At 45.1% G+C, this 10347-nt stretch overlaps 1 protein-coding gene across 1 annotated transcript in view; it reads left to right on the top strand.

The window, feature by feature from the left end:
* gripap1 (GRIP1 associated protein 1) overlaps positions 1–3879 on the top strand; it is a 35510-nt gene extending 31631 nt beyond the window's left edge. Inside the window, exons 26-27 of the mRNA XM_008288857.1 lie at positions 644–816; positions 939–3879. Of these exons, the coding sequence (XP_008287079.1) occupies positions 644–816; positions 939–1019 (254 nt within the window). The 3' untranslated portion in view covers positions 1020–3879. The remainder of the gene's footprint in view (positions 1–643; positions 817–938) is intronic.
* Positions 3880–10347: the final 6468 nt, after the last annotated feature.

Raw genomic sequence — 10347 nt, 5'->3', positions numbered from 1 at the left:
TCACCTCCTCCCCATCACCTCCTCCCCCCGCTGATTTCAATTTCATGTCTGACTGCTTTAACCCTCGTCCGTCTCTCCATTACCGCGGTAATGACGCTGTGTCTAACGGCAGTAAAACTCTGAGTGTTGTTAGAAACGCCGACTCACTTTCCGTCCAGTTTTCGTTTACATTTGCTTCCAACTTGTGTTGAAAAGCTGACTCAGCGTGTCGCCGCAGGGTTGCTAGGCAACAGCAGCAGTTGGCGGTTAGTGCCTTGCTTCGGGGCTCGTCAGCAGATCTCGTCTCCCGTCTCCTCTGAGATAATTAACTCGATTATCGTCTCCGCCAGACTCCATGGAAAAAACGTCAAATTTTAGGTTATAGTTTCAAACACACACTTTGGGTTTTCTGAACGCGATAATGGAAATATTTCACACACAAAGCGGCGTTTTGCTGTTTAATGACCGACTTCAGCAGCTTCAGAGCACGCTTCTGAATTCCTAGTAACAGCTGAGTCAGCGGAAAAGTACGAAATGTGAAATCCAAGACTTGTTATAATTCGAGGGAAACTTTATGGTTTCTGGCTCTGGATGAAATCAGTGAGTTGATCTCTCCTCTGTTTGCCTCCTTGTCTCCTTGTCTCCTTGTCTCCTGTGGCCTCAGACGTGTCCGGCTCTGCGGTCGGAGGTCACGGAGGTTCTCAGGGAGATCGTGGAGGTTTGGGTTCTGTGCTCAGAGATCTGGTGAAACCAGGAGATGAGAACCTGAGAGAGATGAACAAGAAGCTGCAGAACATGTTGGAGGAACAGCTGACCAAGAACATGCACCTGCAGAAGGTAACGCAGCACACACACACACACACACACACACACACACACACACACGCACGCACGCACACACACACAAGCACACACGCACACACACACTTTGTTCTGATGGAAGCTGTGTGTTTCTGCAGGATCTGGAGGTTTTGTCCCAGGAATTAGTCCGTCTCAGTAAAGAGAACAACCCTGGAGGTGGTGCAGCTGGGTCGGGATGAGACTATCGCCTGGATCACTCTGTCCATTCCCCTCCTCCTCCTCACCTGGATGTTTGGGCTGAGCTCAGGCTAACACCTGGACATTAACGTTGCTTTTTCCCCCTCACTCACTCTTCACAACACAAGGCCTGCTGTGGGCTCTGACTATTACCTGGAGCCGCTATGATTTCAACACTTGAGTCTGCCTCCTCGGCTGTGACTAAACGCTGGAGTGTGAGCAGTTAGTGCGGAGTAGAAGAAGAAGAATGACAAGGAGAGGAAATCACTGTTGAATGTACTGTAATTAGACCGCACCGCTCTACTCTGTTGGTCCTGGCTATGACCTGGAAAGACTTCTGATTTCTGTTGTGACTGACCGTAAACCTTCACTGTTTCTCTGTCTTAACACTCTGATGTCTGTCTGTCTGCCGGGCCCGGCTACGTCCTGGAGCACAAACATCTTCACTGACTGACATCATTGGTTTCTCTGTGCAGTAGTTCTGTTGTGATCTGGCTATTTCCTGGACTTCCTGTCTGTGAAAGAGTTACGCTGCTTCACTGAACGCGTGGGGTCTGTCTACGACCTGGACTGCGCTTTCAGCTGCACGTCATGACCTTCATCAGTAGGTTGCCATGGAGACGGTTTGGTTGTCTGCACATGACTGAACCGTTTCCATCCCAGTGAAGACCATGAGGTGCATCTGAAAGGATTTAAAAGCGATTATTGATTATTTTCTGAACTTATCGGCGATCAGTTTGTCAGGATCAGTGAAAGGTTCCGGTTTTATCTAATCATCGATTTAAAATCATCAAACGATCACGTTCATGACGTCTCAGCCAGAAAGAAGCTCAGCGGGTTTGGACGTGACTATGTTCTGGTTGTAATGGACCAGTTCAGTCATTACACATGAAGCCTGCTTTTGTCACGTTTCACTGAAAAATGAGTGAAAACATGAAGTCAGCCGTTCAGCTGGTACACTGATCAATACTGATATTGATTATGGATCAGTATTGATGACGCTGAACAAACAGCTGATCTGAATCGATCAATCGCTAAATGTTCAGCTGCTATTTCAGACATTAGCCTGATCCCTCCACTCAGAGTTCATTACGTTTTCCTTCTGAATGTTTCTGACTTCCTGCAGATCAAACACCTGATCGATTATTGATTATTGAGAAACCTGTTGCAGATTCATTGATGATGAAGCCAGTCGTCGTCTGAATGTTTCAGAACGTTGACGTGCTTTAACCGGAGGATGTGACGTCGGCGGCTGCGAACCTTAACATCGACCTTTCAGAATAAAAGTCACACGTTTGTTTGCGTCGTAGTTTAATCAATAACGTGAGCAGACGTCGCAGATCGTCACATTTGCATCTCGTGGGAGCCACGAGTTACTGTCAGACACCTGCAGCTTAAAGAGAAACGACAGTTCACACGTCATCGGCTGTGGCTATGTCATGGAGAACTCATTTACTAACTGATTGTATCGTTTGGCTTATTTAATCGTTTTGTGTGTTTGTGTTGGGCCGTGACTACATCCTGGAGTTCACAGCTTTCATTACAACTTAAACCTTCAGTGTCTTTTGACTGCAGTGACGCTGTGCAGCTGTTTTGCATCCCTGCTTTTATAAATAGCTTTTAATGCAGTTGGGGATGCAAAATGGCTCAGACAGACCTGTTTGTCTCACTGCAGCTCATCGCAATGCAGCAGGGATGCCAAATGGCCTGAGCCTGGGCTGGTCTACTTGTTGGAGTTTCAGAGGTTGTTGAACTCAGACTCATCTATGAATTGATTCGTTTATGTTGAATAAAACTTGTTACATTCACACTGCAACAAATCCAACGCTGAGATCTTTTAATCACTGGGATTATTTTGGGAACATAAAGTTTGAGTTTTGATTCAGCAACTTCTCTCGGCACCATTTGGCATCCCTTTGGATTCACTTCACGTTGACCTGGATGGAAAATGGCTCAACAACAACTAATGATTGTGTTTTGCGTTTGTTCTTAATACTGCAGCTCTCCAGGGCTCCGTCTACGCCTTGGATTACATGAACTGTGCACTATTTCTGTGAATACTTCCATCCTGAGCAGGGACACCAAATGGTGCAGAGGACAAAGTTTCAGTTTTGTTGCTTTTTTTGCAGTTTCATGAGTTCTTGTCGGGCTGGGTCCATTTCCTCTTTGAACAGCTCTTCATTTTGTGTTTGAATCTGATGAACTTTGGACTCTTTCTGCCGTCGTTTCGTCTTTCCGGCTCTTGAATCTTTTGTTTGCTATGTGGACCTGTCTACGTCCTGGATTCCTCTCTGCACCGGGGAGCCTCTGCTGACTATAAACTGGACTTAGAGCTTGTAACAGACTTTGTGTTTTATGTTGCTTGTGTATCGCTGCGTTGTTTTTTTTTTTTTGTTTGTTCACTATCAAACAAAATATCAGTCTGGTGTTAAAATCTCAACATGAGGGAGAAAAACTCGACTTGTGCAGCTTCACAAACCTCTGTTCCACCTAAAACCAAACTTTAAACACTTTGCATTTTAAAAAATGCTTAAACATCTGAAAATATCCCAAAAACGAAGTTGTCGCATGAGGTTTCGTTCTGAGGATTTTAAAAACACAAAGCTGCTCTGAAATCGGATGTTTTTTCTCTCTTAGCTTCAAACCAGACCTATTGAGTGGGATCTGTCTATGTGCTGGGCAGTGACTCAGTCCCGCTCCTGCTTTTGTTTTTGTTGGTAATGTTTAAATCTGTATATATACGCTGTGATATGACTCCTAACCGTATGAAGAATCTATGGATCTATTTATGACTGACTTGATGATCATGACGCTAATTATTGTAACTACGAGAAAATGTGATAAAATTCTGTCTGAACACGACGTGTTTGTGTTTTTTGTTGTTTTTACATTAACTGCAAAAACAAAAAATTAATTCAATACAGTTTAGATTCTCCTTTAAATGTTATTATTATTATTATTATTATTATTAATAAATGTTGTTTTTATTTTTGGCTCGACTGGAACACGTCGACACGTTTCAGTGACTAAAAACACCAAATGCTGTTTAGATCAGAGTTCTCTGAATCTCCCGAGGATCCAGGACGGTTCCCTGAGGAACTACATATGAACCACATGCTGCTGTTTGCACGCAGAGACGCAAAAACTGCCATTAAAATCCTAAAGTCTGCCTCTGAAAGTCAACTTTTTCAAGCTTAGAAAAACAACTTGTTTCCAGTTTTGTGTCACTTTCAGCTCATCGAAAACAGAACTCAATCTTTTAGTTTACCAGAAAAAAAAACATTTTCAAATTTACCAAATTTGCAAAGGAAGGAATGAAAACGTCTGTAAAGAGAGATAAATGTAGAAAAGTCAGATAAAATAGAACTGAATGGAAAGTCTCTAAGTCCACTATTTATGGCGCGTAGCTCTCAGCCAATAAGAGCGTGCCAACATGTGGAGGCGGAGCTTAATGAGAAGGTAGAAATGAGTAGAAAATGGATCAATGCAGAGAAAATACGACAAATCGGGACAGAAGGAGATGAAGACCTGCTTTACAGGTCGGTGTTAACAGCTAGCTCGGTTAGCTCGGTTAGCTCGGTTAGCGCGATACGAATCACAGCAGCAGCGGGTCAATAGATGCAAATGTTTGCTTCCTGCTGTGGGTTTTATCCTCGTAACCGTCCTGAACTGGAACCTGGAGCTTCTGGGGTTTTTGTGGCACTTTGTTGTTGTGATTCTTCCTCCTCCTTCCTGAGTCCTGAAATAACCGACAGGTCTGCAGAGCCGGAGGAGTTTCAGGCCCGAAACCAACACAGCGAATTGATCGTCTGGGCCTCAGAGCTGCTGGTAGCTTCAAGAGCTTCTACTTTTATGTCCGTTTGTGAGGCTCAACGCTCCCGAGTCTCTGCTGCAGCTTGTGTTGTCAGTCAGAGATCTGCAGGTGTGACATGCTGCAAACGCGTTTTAGTATCAACTCAGGAGCTTAAAGTACAAACTGAGAACATGAAGACGTTTACCTGAGTTAGCCGTCCAGCCCTAACCAATCAGAACCAACCAGAACCAAGCAGCTGTGTCTTGACTGTCATTAAAGATGAGCTGGAGGTGAGTTTGATCGCCACGACAACAGAAACCCTGAACGTCTGCAGGGACATAAACGAGGAGAAGAAGAAGAGCGACGGAGGTTCACAGTTTAACTCCAGAAGTGAAGCTCAGAGTCACAACTTCAGCTTTAATGAGGAAGTTTGTAGATTTTCTGAAGTTTTAATCTACAGCTGAAAAAATAAAACCGAGAGAAAAAACATAATTCATCTCCAGGGCTCAGTCTATTTCCTGGAATGCACTAGTGTTCACTGATATTCAACTAACATTTACAGTAGTTTAAGGAGGGATGCCAAATGGTGCAGAGAGAAACGATTTCTCTTTCTTTAGTTTGTCAGGATCCGTCTACATCCTGGATCAAGAAGCTTTTTCTTTCAGGTGAAACGTTGACTTTCAGTTTGATGCTTCAGTTTTCTGTTGAACTCATAAAATCTGCTAAAAAAGAACAAGTTTGATGTTTAGTTTTAATTTGGAATGAAATGGACACAGTGTTTATCTTGATGGCTCTGTGTACTTCCTGGACCCTCTTTGTCGATCTCTTTCAGCGCTTCTGTTCTGAGTCCTTCGTCCAGCTTTCAGGTGTTGCCACATAAACCAGCTCAGGCTCCGCCCCCTCCATCCTCTCTTTTTCACAATAAAACTCTTCTCAGAAAGTTTGCTGATGGAGGTCGAGTTCAGGCTCAGCGGGGAAACGAAGCCGCCGCTTCGCTCGGCTCTAATTAGCGTCCGCTGCCTCTCGTCCCGGCGAGAGATTAGAGAGGTGGCCGACGGTCCGCCTTAACGAGATAGCGCCTGATTGGCCGGGCCGAGGGTTAATTGAAGGGGACGGAGTGATGAAGTGGTTTTAATTAGGAGGAAACCTCGGAGGGCGGCCGAGGCGCTGCTGCTCTCCCATTCGTCACAACTTCTCTCCAACTTTATCACCGTCTGAGCTTCTTGTTTCCAAAGTGCTTCGTTGAGTCCAATACCCAGAATGCACCGGTTCTGCTGCTTCGAGCTTCTTAGCCTGACATTCAGGTTCCAGTTTTCTTAGTTTCTACTCCATTTTATTTTCGTTTCACGGCGGCTCTTTGTGGCAGAAAATAAACTTTTAGAAAAGAGTCGCTCAGAAAACTAAACTTTGTTGGACTTGACGTGACGAACAGCGAACACTGAAACCGAACCGCCGCTGACGTCTGTCTGTCTTGACTCACAGCAAAACTTCACACGTGATCCAGACCAGAATATCATCGATACCTGAGGAGTCAGCTGGTTCCCACGGTTACCAGAAAAGCCTGAACAGTTAATCAATGATTTACTGAGAGGCGGAGCGAGAACACGAGAAACAAAAGAGCAAAATTCAAACACAAAATGTCCAGCGTTTATTGGACCCATATCAAGAATTAAAGAAGAAACTGAACTTGAATTAACTGTAGAGCCAGAGGTATTAATTGATGCTGTTAATGATTTAATCCGTTTAAAGGATGATTTATCAGGCTCCATCATGGGATCTCTCTGGGTTATCCAGGACATAGACCTAGCCCTTCAGAGTTTTAAACGTTTTCATTTCAGATGATTTTTCACTTCAGTGTCACATTAGAATGAATTTAAAGTTCTCCATGTGTCCAGGATGTAGACAGAGCCGACATATGAGCTGAAGTCTTCCCTCCTCAGGCAGAAGAGCCAATCAGAGAAGAGGAAGGCTCCGTTAGCTGAATGGTCGAAGAGTTAAACCCGAATCGGCTGCAGAGAGACGACGGAAAGATGACGAAACGTGAGGAGGTGAAGGAGAAACGAGAGGATGAAACGTGAGCAGAGAAGTGAGGAGGAGACCCTGGAGGAGGCTGAAAGAGGAGCCGAGGAGGAAAAGATCTGGAGTCTGGAAGTCACGTTCCTCTGTCAGGATCATCCGGCTTCGGTCCGACTGAAACCGAATCCAGTCGGAACTCGTGTCTTATTTAATACACGTCAGTCGTTATGAAACCGAGTCACAATTAGACTGTAAAGAGTTTTTAGCATTTATTAAAACAACAGAGTCGTCGGCGTAAAGACGAACAAAACGTAAACGTATTTGAGGAAAGCTGTTGATAAAAAAACAATGAATTGATTGAATATCGTCTGTGATAAATCTTCATTCAGAGCGATCAATAACGGCTCATAGCAGCTAGCTGACGACATGAACTCCTTCAGAAACACACCAGTCCGTTTAGGGTTAGGGTTAGGGTTAGGGTTAGCTACACAGCTTTTATTGGAGTTCATTCAACAACAAAATGTTCAACAAGATGTTTATCACGTCCACATGAAAGAATCATTAGTTCTTGACACAGTTTGACTGTAAACCAGCCAGAGGCGAAGATTTTACTGATATTTTCAGCATTTTCTTTTTTTTTTTTGCTGTTTTTGATCATTTCTGTCTTCTGTTGTTTTAATATGTTTTCATATGTTTCTGTCTCTTTGCTGCCACGTTCAAACGTTTTTTATTGGTTTCTGGAGGAACCTATTTTCTCCTCTCAGGTCGTCTCGAGGTGACAGAACTTCTTTGGTGAACTCGTCGTCTGTTTCCTTCCTGAAGCAGCGTCGCCTCCATTCTGCTGCTGAACGGTTGTGATTTCGGATCTCTGAGGATGAACCCGACCAGAACTGTGAAGGGATGCTGGTGTATTTGGTTAAAACATGAATCTCTGGTGTCGGACGGTTTGGACCAGCAGCTGCTTCTGGTCTGTCCCTGAAAGTTTAATTTGGGGAGAAAATGATGCGACGTCCAGTTTATGAATAAATAATGAAACCTGATGGAGAAACACTTTGATGTTGACGTTCACACAATAAGCAGAAGATGTTTGGAAGATGGGCTGCAGGTGTCGCCTCACAGCTAGAAGGTCGCCGGTTGGCGTCCCGGTGAGGACACCCGGGATCTTCCTGCGTGGAGTCTCCATGTTCTCCCCGTGCAGCGTGGGTTCTCTCCGGGTTCTCCGGCTTCCTCCCACAGTCCAGAAACATGCTGAGGTTAATTGGTGATTGTAAATTGTCCGTAGGTGTGAATGTGAGTGTGCTTGGTTGTCTGTCTCTAAGTGTAGCCCTGTGATAGACTGGTTACCTGTCCAGGTGAACCTGCCTTCACCCTGAGTCAGCTGGGATAGGCTCCGCCCCCCATAGTGAGGATGAAGGTGTAGAGATGATGGACGGGTTTTAATCAGTTTATTTGTGAATGAGCTCAAACATGGAACTCTTTGACCGTTTTGTTTATTTTTCATATTTCATAAATAATCAGATTTTTGGTCTAAACGTCAAACAGGTTCTGAATCAGTGACGTGATGAGAACCAACAGAACATTTCAGGTTTTTTTCTTCAGTAGTTCCTCAGATGTTGTTTCTATGTGACACTCAGTGACCAGTTTTTACACATAGAAACAACAAACTCGTCGTCTTCTGGTTTAATATCAGATAAAAGATGGACGCTGACGTTCCTGATCTTCAGTTTTTCCTTTTTGTAAACGAAGACGAGGAGGTGATGAAGATCAGCAGCAGGGAGCAGCAATGGAGGCAGCGGACCGTCGAGGGCGTTTAGAGCCCGACCGATCGATAACATTTGGCATTTGAAGGAGGTTCAGGTTTCCACTAAGTGCTCCCAAATATCACAAACACTTTTCTGTGTTTCAGACTGAAATGAGTGCAGCTGACCCACAGATCGGATCCTCAGCAGGCTGGGTTCTGCTCCGAGACGGAAACCGAGGAAACGTTCAGAGGAGCAGCAGCTTTTACATCCTCAGGAGGTGGAACCAACGACTCATATCGACACCAGACCAACAGTGTTTGTGTCATTTGAAAGGACTAATGTGACCAAACCTGTCCATGACGACCACATGGACTGTCCACGCTGCACTGAGCATGTGCAAGAACAGGAACGGTGCTCAAAGCAAATGTTCTGAGCAGAAGCTGCACGAGGAGGTTCTCCATCATCTCCAGCGTTAGGATTCCTCATTGATAGATCTGTAATTGTTGTCCATCAACCCCAAACACAACGAGAAGCTCTAACTTCTCCAGATGTCCTGACTCAGGAATCAAAACATGAACACGGTGCTACAGTCCGATCTTCATCAAGAGCTGCTTAAAAACGTTCCTCCAGATCCACCAACCAGATCAGATCAGAGACAAGATCAATGGTCCTGCTCCAGAACCAGTCCATGGGCTGCTGAGGTCCAGTCCTGCAGGTGGTGGCTGGTTCCATGTTGCTGCTCCTGGTCCAGACTCTGGTAGATCCCCAGAACTCCAGTTCCAATCATTTGAAAGACAACACAACATCATCGATCCATAATTAAGCAGCCTGTTGCACCCTTAATGCACGCTGGGCTTTAGTTCTGACGTGGTTCTGCTATTTTAAGCCACAGAGACTTAATACATCCTGTAGAGATGGAGGTTAGAGATGCTGAGGGGATGTAGAGAAGCTGTTGGTCCATCCTGCTTGATTAAACACCTGAGCTCTGCTTGGAGGTCCTGAACCTCCTCAGAGTCTCTGTCATGGTCCCACTGCTGCTAAACTCCCACAATGCTCTCTGCTGCCACCAGGAGCTGTAGTCTGGAGACGCCTCCTCTGGTCTCTACAGGACTGAACAGGGAGCGGCTCCACCTGGTGGAACAACCAGGTACTGCAGCTGGTCTGTGATGTAGGAAAACGGCAGATACTGAACATCAGATGACCCAGATGAGTCACTAATCTGTATTGATATTTTAAATCTGTTGTAAATAAACTGCATCCATCATGACGGCAGATGATGGATGAATGGAGCTCGTATGGACCCGTCCACGAGGGAGGCGGACGACACACTCACACACATGTATTTATGCATCATCAATAATGGATGGCAGGCGGAGAACATCCATCTGTATCTGCGTATTGATCTTTCCATGACAAACGGATGGTTGGACATCGATCACTGATGGATCCACAAACAACATCCACCTGCAGCACAAAGGTGCTGTTCTACTGAACTCATGATGTTCCAGCTGGGGTTCTGTCTGTGGGCTCACCGTCACACTCCTGGTACCGCAAACATGTTCAGGACTCATCTGACGCTGACGTCGTTCTGATTGTTCAGTCCGACTCTCCTCCACTCGACTACGAGGCTTCAACAAGCTTCAGGGTTTGTTTTAATAGAATTTGATGAATCTGAGGTTTCATTTGTTCAGGTTCTTCCATCGGGTTCTCCATCCAGGGTTTCCAGTTTCCTCCTGTTGATGCTCAGCCGGACGCCTTCCTCCTGACTGGAACCAGGAC

This window comes from Stegastes partitus, unplaced genomic scaffold (genome assembly GCF_000690725.1).
Source record: "Stegastes partitus isolate 25-593 unplaced genomic scaffold, Stegastes_partitus-1.0.2 Scaffold577, whole genome shotgun sequence".
NCBI lineage: Eukaryota > Metazoa > Chordata > Actinopteri > Pomacentridae > Stegastes > Stegastes partitus.
Note: the sequence above shows the minus strand (reverse complement) of the source record. Positions and strands in the feature narration are given on the sequence as shown.